At 41.0% G+C, this 8444-nt stretch overlaps 2 protein-coding genes across 4 annotated transcripts in view; both read left to right on the top strand.

The window, feature by feature from the left end:
* The first annotated feature begins 126 nt into the window (after positions 1 to 126).
* LOC106821348 (probable malonyl-CoA-acyl carrier protein transacylase, mitochondrial) lies at positions 127 to 4444 on the top strand. Of its 2 annotated transcripts, none has more exons than XM_014826110.1 (6): positions 127 to 217; positions 795 to 1425; positions 2331 to 2418; positions 2838 to 3055; positions 3403 to 3630; positions 3856 to 4444. In XM_014826110.1, the coding sequence occupies exons 2-6, from the start codon at positions 811 to 813 to the stop codon at positions 4018 to 4020; spliced, it is 1314 nt and encodes a 437-aa protein (XP_014681596.1). In that variant the 5' UTR covers positions 127 to 217; positions 795 to 810; the 3' UTR covers positions 4021 to 4444. The 2 variants fall into 2 exon arrangements, with proteins under 2 accessions (XP_014681596.1, XP_014681595.1); XM_014826109.1 differs by having other exon boundaries at positions 127 to 439.
* Positions 4445 to 6484: 2040 nt separating this feature from the next.
* The window catches only part of LOC106821346, a 9040-nt gene continuing 7080 nt past the window's right edge, over positions 6485 to 8444 (top strand). The window contains exons 1-2 of one of the 2 annotated variants that reach the window (XM_014826108.1): positions 6485 to 6511; positions 7610 to 7797. The gene's annotated coding sequence lies outside the window, so the exon portion shown is untranslated. Of the gene's footprint in view, positions 6512 to 6668; positions 6749 to 7609; positions 7798 to 8444 lie in introns of those variants that run through there. The other variant, XM_014826107.1, reaches the window with a different exon arrangement.

Raw genomic sequence — 8444 nt, 5'->3', positions numbered from 1 at the left:
GGATTATATTAAATACAGTGAGAAAAATTTATGTGCGTATTTTGATTTAAAAAAAATATATATTACATATGTATATAGAGAGATTAAATTATAAACTAAAGCTCTGTTCTGTTATTACTTACATCCAACATGTCTGCCCCCGTGTGAAGATGGGTGTTTACTTCGGAATTTGTTTTGTCAACGACTGTTATCAATCATAATTCAATGCAGTTTTTAGGTTATAAGAAATTACGTGCCAAAATATGCGCATCACTTGCAACTTTATGAACCAGCGCATATAATTTTTCTTACCCTTATTTTGTTATTGATTGTTGTAGTATCAATATATTATCATCGTCTTGTAAGTTGTATTTTCTGGGCACCTTGAGGTTGACATTGCCATTGCCATCGCCACATTTTTTACCCTACGCTACTGTTTACATTTTCGGCTATCAAGAAAGTACGTATCACTAAAATTATACGCGTATTTACGGCAATTATCTGTAAACTTTAGTCATTCATCCTTCTAATTTCTATAAATAATGTCAGTGACACAGAGTTGATTACATCATAAATGACATAATCACACCTGAGCAGTAGCCTGCTGACAGTGACAGTGCTGTTAATAATTATAATAATGTGTTATAACTTATATAAAGCACTCTTCACATGTACTATTTCTAAGAATAATAGTGACTATCTGGTAGATGTTACATGCAAATCATGTCAATTTGGGATCATTTGCATGAAGTACTTTCCTTATAATATATATGTTGAATATCTTATATCTGACTTTATATCACTTTCCTTTACAGCTGAACACCCAGCACGATGCTCTTGCGACTATTTCGCAGGTTTACCCTGCATCCAAACCTTTCTTTGCATCTACCGAGGAATTCCCAGTCTGTCTGCGTAGTGTGCAACAACAAGTTTGGCCTGAGATCACTGTACAGTAGCAAGCAGTTCAGATCACCACTAAACAACAATTCTGATTCTCGCGATGAGCCCCAAGGTGGTGAAACGCAACCTCAAGAACAATCGCCCGCTAAGGTTGACGTAAAAGGTCTCCTGGATGATGCAGTAGTTGGTGAACATGAGGCGAGCCACCCATCCGATGCATGGACTCAGTCCCTTTATCCAGACACGACCAACCCAAAGCAGAGTCAGGCTGCGAAATCATATAGACCTAATGTCGACCCTTGCGAGACATCGATATTTCTTTTTCCTGGCCAGGGTAGTCAGTTTGTTGGCATGGCGAACGGTGTACTTGAGTACCCAAATACGTTGGAACTATTCAAGGTCGCTAGCGACATACTAAAGTTCGACTTGCTCAATCTGGTCTCTGAGGGTCCAAAGTCACAACTGGACAAGACTGTTAACTGTCAGCCAGCATTGTTGGTGACTTCCCTGGCTGCTGTGGAGAAACTTCGGTGTACAAATCCTAAGGTAATAGCCATTGCTAACTGACCTATCCACCTGACATGATTGATGTGCAGCTCTACTATTTAGTGTTGCAACAGGATGTTCGAAAACAGTGCTTAGTTAGCTTCAAAGTCGACATTTTTGCAACAATATTTGAGACCTGTTGTTATCTGACTCAGCCTGACAGGTGAATCCTTCACTTTTTTCCATCGTGGTGGTATGCCTACATATTGAGACTTGGGTAGCGCTATAGAATAGCCAGAGTTTAACACGGAGTCACCTGACCTTGAAGACCTATTGTGGTGTTCCAATATGGTAGGCACGAGATCTTTACACTGTTCTCTTTGATGGCATAACCGGATCTGACTTTAATAACTAAATAATAGACATGATTTGCCATTGAGAGATTATACAGCAAAGGACCACATAGAAATATCTGTGAAATGCCAGTGCAATGTTTTTCTCTCGGGTGCTTACTAATAATAGTGTCAATTGACCAGTATGTTAGTGGTTCATGTTAATTTTCCTATAATAATTAAATTTAATGTATGTATGTATGTTAATTAAACCTAAATAAGGGACGAACTTTAACTAATCCGCAATTAACAATTAATAATATATATTTAGGTGAAATGCAGGTTGCATAGCAGCGTCACTGTAATAGAGTGCTCATAGATAAGCAAAATAGTTGATGTGTGATATATGCTGTCATCTCCTTGTCCATGCTTCTCAAATGCATCAAATAACCATGGCTAGCTCTTCGTGCAAGTAACCAAACATTTTCACTAGCCCATTAGTAAGCTAGCCATTCGAATTAGTTCATAGCTAGTTGTTCATGCCAGTAAATAAGAATGTTCACTTGCTTATCCTTATTTTATCTCGGGTAACACTGTTGTGTAGTTGTGTTTACCAGGTTTTTCTTTATCTAGGCCATTGAGCAATGTATCACAGCAGCTGGCTTCAGTGTTGGAGAATATGCAGCATTGGTCTTTGCTGGTGCTATCAGTTTTGAAGATGGTAAATTTATTTCTTTGTTGAGAGTTGCACATTTACTCCTTTAAAAGATGCATATAGTTTAGTAGGTAGCATATCCATAGTGATTCTTGTCAGAGAGTCTTCTCAGTCTTAGTCATGATTTTTTGTCATAGACTACTCACAGAAAGATTGTAGCAGTATTACAATAATAAATCCTAGCACATTTTTTCACGAGTCCGATGACCCTGATATGAATTAGAAAATCATCTACTTACAGAGTAATGTTTTTAGTTTTCTGTAGAATGATGTATCGATGATTATAAGCAGATACAGTAAAACTTTTGGAAATAATAAAAACGTTTTTTATAGACGGGTGTTCATTATCTAGAGATAATCACTACTACAGGTTTGACTATAATATTATATAAATTTATAATTATTGTGTTAAATTATTTTTCCAGCACTCAGAATTGTAAGTCTACGCGCCCAAGCAATGCAGGAGGCATCAGAAGCGACACCTAGTGGCATGTACTCTGTGTTCGTCAGTTCGCAGTCACGACTGGGTCTGGCATGTGAGCTTGCAAGGGATTGGTGCAAGAAACATGGCATTGTAAAGCCAGAATGTGGCATTGCCAACTACATGTACCCAGGCTGTAAAGTTGTTGCAGGACATGACGAGGTAAAACTCACATGCCAGAGGGACTGCGAAGTAGAGAGAACGAAAAGATAGAGAGAGTGAAGGGAATAGAGTGAGTGAGAGACACCGAGAGAGAGAGAGAGAGAGAGAGAGAGAGAGAGAGAGAGAGAGAAGAGAGAGAGAGAGAGAGAGAGAGAGAGAGAGAGAGAGAGAGAGGAGAGACTTCTATACTCTTCTAACAAATTTATAATCTGTTGTTATATAACTGAACACTTTTTATCTGCCATTCCAGTATCGAGCAAATCCAATTAATCAGCACAATTCGTTGGATAATTTAAAGAGGCTTGGCTTAGTGCATTTCTCTGTAACCTTTGATTACTTTTTCATAGGCATTGAAGTTCATCTTGCTTAACAAGGAAGAGTTTGGGCTTCTGCGGATGAGGCGGCTGCCAGTAAGTGGAGCCTTCCACACACCTCTTATGGGGGAAGTTATTGGTCCGCTGCGTGATGCACTCAAACAGATCGAAATCAGGGCACCACTAATCCATGTGCACTCCAACGTGGATGGTATGCGCTACAGGAACCCTGAGCACATCCGCAAGCAACTGGTAAAACAGGTACAGAATATCCAAATGAGTAGTGGTGAGATAGAAAGAAGAGATAGGGAGCGAGTGAGAGAAGAGAGAGAGAGAGAAAGTAGGAGAGAGAGAGAGGGAGAGCAAGAGGGAGAGAGTGTGTGTGTGTGTGTGTGTTTGTGTGTGTGTGTTAGAGAGAGAGAGAGAGATAAAGATAGGGATAGAGAGAGACCTTTAGACTCTCACTGCTGTGTTCTCCCTGTGTAGGTGCTTAAGCCAGTCAAGTGGGAGCAGACGATGCATGCTATCTATGAGCGAAAGCCAGATGTACTGTTCCCGCGCACGTATGAGGTTGGGCCAGGCAAGCAGCTCACCACTATCCTAAAGATGGTGAACCGCAAGGCAGCAGACATCTGCACACCCGTGCTGTAAGTGAATATAGCCCTCTTGCCAGTTGCGCTGATGTATTCAGTTGATGTATAAAGTAAAATGATGACTGTGGGTCTATAACGAAGAGCGGGAAGAAGAGGAGTAGAGCAAATTATGCAAAAATAAACACTAAACATTTAAAAAAAATAGGTGATTCGTGGGAATTATACTGGTGAAATTTTGAAATATTTTTTTAATAATTGTTCTGATGGATTCTGAGCAGATAAATCAATGCTGTAAACATGTTATTTCTTATGTAGTTTTTTGATAATTTTTTACGATTAGGAATCACTTCAACTTTTGTAGCAAATATACAGTATTTATAGATAAATATTATTTGTGAACATGACCATGTCTAGTTTATTGTGTAGGTTTTTCTGTGACACAAAGTAAAAATATAAAACAAACAAAAAGTATTGCCAAAAAATTGTTTTGTTGTCTTTTGTTTTGTATTCTATATTTCAAAGTACAGACATATTATGTCAGGGTCATATCTAGTAAAGGTGGGGTACAGTGTGAAGTACTGGCACAAAACATTTACCATATAAACATCATTCGTGTCCTTTAATTGCTTGAATTTTATGCTTATGGACTGTTTTAAGTTGACTGATATTTTACTTGCAATTATTAGAGCAGCGTAAGACGGGTTCTATGAAATAGACACATGTGTTGAGTTTATTTATTCACAGATATTAACGAGTCGCCATGAGGTTAATGCACGCTGAGTGGGACATTCATATTTCGCGATTACACAAGAGGGCGCCACTATCTGCAGTATGGGATCGAGTGATTACAGTACCTCCACGTTTATCGCACGCGTGTTGAGAGTTTTCAGCGCCTAATTTACAGAATGAGATGCGCCGGTTTCTCACTGACGTCATTTACGACTTTGCCGAAAACAATGCGCCATATTATCCATTAAATTCACTCGCACGCAGGTAATCTCATAGTGGACGAAGAAAGGCGGTGGTGGGGTCCATTGACCTCAGGTCTAAAATTGCATGTGGCAAAAATGCGTGCATATTAAATTTTAAAATGACAGAACGTGATCACATACAAATGGTAGGCTAATGTGATTAGTGTACGTGTACCTGCTTACGGTAGAAAAGACATCATTCTCTTTTATAATGCCATATGCATTTTTGCAGCTATGTGTTAATAAAACGCAGGGCACAGAAAACTATTGTCCCTTAAACAAGTAAAGATAAAAGCTGTACCTCCAGGATCTAACTACACCCTAGCATCTATTATTTTACAAGCAGTTGAGGGAGAAGTGATTCGGAAGTGTACCCCGTTACCAGTCAGTGGTCAATCGAGGTAGAGACCTCAGTGGGAAAGAGGGTGGCAGATGGCGGAGAGACGGTTTATAGAACGGTAGAGTGGTGTAAGAGGGAGGTGAGGCGAAGCTGGTCGTAGAAGAGAAGGAGAGGAAAGAGGGAAATATGGAAGGAGCAGGAGGGAAATGTGGGAGAGTAGACGTGGTAGCGGTATACTAAGAAGAGAAAAATAGTCGTTAGTAGGCGAAGTGGAGGGGAGGGAAGGGAAGACTGAATCAGCTGAGATGTAGGATGAAAATATAACATAATGGAGAAGGGAAGGCAGAAGTGGTGGGAGGAAGGATGATGTGAAATGGAGCTTTTTGAACACGGAGTAGAGGGAGGATCTGTTTGTAGAGGAGCGATAGGAAGTAAAAGAGAAAGCTCAGATTGAAGTTGCAAATGAGGAAGTGGAGGAATGGGTAGTATCGTAGAAGACATGTGGATGAAGAAAGTGTAAGGGTGGTAAGGGATGCGAAAGGGAGGAAAGGACTTAAGACAGAGGGGAAATAAACGAGGTAGAAGCAGAGGACGGTGAAGAAGGAGACAAATGAAAAGCAGAGAGAACTCGCAGAGCGGAAGTGAAATACGAGGTAAAATCTTGCGGGTGAAGTTAATAATGAGCAACGTCCATGGAATAGATGGGAGAGATGGAATAGATGTTGCTACCTGTTACGCGTGGCTGCGCGAGCGCGCGGATGTGGGTGTAATCAATGGGTTATACACCGTCTCTGTGGATATGCTGTACTAATACAATAAATTGCACTTGACTTGTGTTGTGTGAGCGCTCACTAATTTATATCGTAAAATAAATATAAACTCCGACAACGAATGCTTTCCCCGAAGCATAGTTTATTTTATAAGTGGCACGCCTTTTAATCGGACCCGGTAGCAGAAAAACACGGTCACTCGTTTACTAATTTAACAGTTTTATAAATATTTTATATTTGAAGGCGTAATCGCGCGACGAAAGTGCGCGTAAGCAACAAGCCGGTTACTGAAATAATGATTCGATGAAAAAGTTTGCCAATTACGAATTAATCGCTGGTAATTTTGCGATAACGTTCATCCATAATTCTAACGAAGTCGCTCGCTTGAAAGAGTGTTGCTGTTCGAGGACGAAGATTGTACGATCGCCATGCGTGCGTGAGTGGGCACTCGGCTCTATATAACAACAAGTGAGTGGTATACGGCCAATGTTTCCAAGCAGCGGCCAGTAACCATATAGTATGTGGTCTATATCCGCAATCGGTTGTCGTAACCGGGAGTGGTGGCCAAAGTCCGCAAACAGTTGTGAAGAGAATAAATAGTTATCCGTATATGAGGCTATCGTGATCAAGATCGGTGAACAGTTGGCAGTGCAGATATGCTGTTGTCACAACCTTCCAACGAGTAGTGTGGTCAGGATTGAATTGGTGAGTATAAAAAGCATTGCTTGTATTGTTGTCAATAATTTTATCAATATTATGGAAAGTATGTAAGAGTTCGTTTGTTTCAAATTATCATATATTTTAATTTATATGGCAGTTATGCCCGCCGTGGGAGTGTACTTGTGTGTAATCTCCGTCGGCTGTCGGATTTGATTTTTTAATTCAGGCCCAGTACTGACTTTGTAATCACGTGTTAAATAATACCAGCCGCGTAATATTGAATATTAAGCATAAAATGCTAAAAAAATCGAACGAATCTACTATAAATTGACTTGGAAGTACAAATGTAATTTAGTCTGTTGTTATAAATAAAAGAGTATACACATCGTCCCACGTGCACTAATATAAAAGGATAAATCTGGAAATTACATTGCCTGTGTTTGAGGCATGCACTGACATTATATACTATACATATTGATTATTACTTGCGTATACTATTGGCGGCATTTCAATCATAAGTTGAAACCTCCCACAAAAAAAAGTAAAAAAAAATTCTGTGATCCGTGCCGTACACTGTTATCCTTTTGGACATCGCGGTTATAAGGGATATTCTTTAAGATTAGGCGTGTCTTGCATGTCTGCATCAGTGTTCAGATTGCTGTGTATGCCACGCACGTTGCTCTGGGCCTAGGTTTTCATAATATGGTACATAACAACGCGGCTCGTATGAGTGGCCGAAAACGGCCCGCGTAACTTGCAATGAGGCGGGGCCAAAGTAACTTGCAATGATGCGGTAATACCAGCATAGCTCTTCGGTCTGGTGATCACACACACGCGCGCATACCTTGGTTGTTGGCATACATACACGCATGTCTTTACTGACCTACATTCTATTACTCCCCTCAGGTATCAGCCTCGAATGCGTTACTGAAGTTGTAGGAGACCGCAGACTCGACGACCTGCTAACTAGACGAACGCACCGTTACGATTCTGGCGGACATCTTTCGTGTGAAATTTCGCTCTTCGTACCGATGTTGGAGCAGTGTGTACAGCGTACGTGCAGGCGCGTCGCCACGGGTTAGCCCGCAGTTACGGTAAGTCGTCGTCACAGTGTCGTTGTCAATCTACGTTGTGGTACGGCGGAGGTCTCCCTCGTTGATTGCAGTGTAGTTCTCTAGGGTACGTAGGCAGTCACCCCCGTTAACCCGTAAGATGTCGAGCTATAGTCAGCGACGGCACATAAGCTTGCCTTGGTCACGCGTACTCCAACACACACACACACACACACACATACACACACACACACACACACACACACACACACACACACACACACACACACACACATACACACACACGCCCCGCAGATATACGTAATGTACTCAAACATTATGATATACGGTGACGCTGCCTGTCGGCGCAAAATCGAAACCAAAATATCTACAATTTTGAGGCCGTGAGTTAGTCGAATAGTCGGTTCATCTTCGTATTTCCAACAACATTTTGCATAGAAAACCATGCAGCCATGCAGTATCGCCTCGCTTACCGCCAGGAGGCGCGATCGCCAAAGCAGGATGACAGATCATCGGTCTACTGCCTTCAAACAATTACGATGTTGCTGTTTTTCCTTTTTTTTATTCCAGCGAAGAAAACATCTCGTTCTACACCAAAATCTGTCACATTGGCGTAAGAGCCTCGCATTCAGTAACGCAGAGAGAGAGAGAGAGAGAGAGAGAGAGAG

The sequence above is a fragment of the Priapulus caudatus genome, unplaced genomic scaffold (genome assembly GCF_000485595.1).
Source record: "Priapulus caudatus unplaced genomic scaffold, Priapulus_caudatus-5.0.1 Scaffold69, whole genome shotgun sequence".
NCBI lineage: Eukaryota > Metazoa > Priapulida > Priapulimorpha > Priapulimorphida > Priapulidae > Priapulus > Priapulus caudatus.
This window is presented reverse-complemented; position numbering and strand designations above follow the sequence as displayed.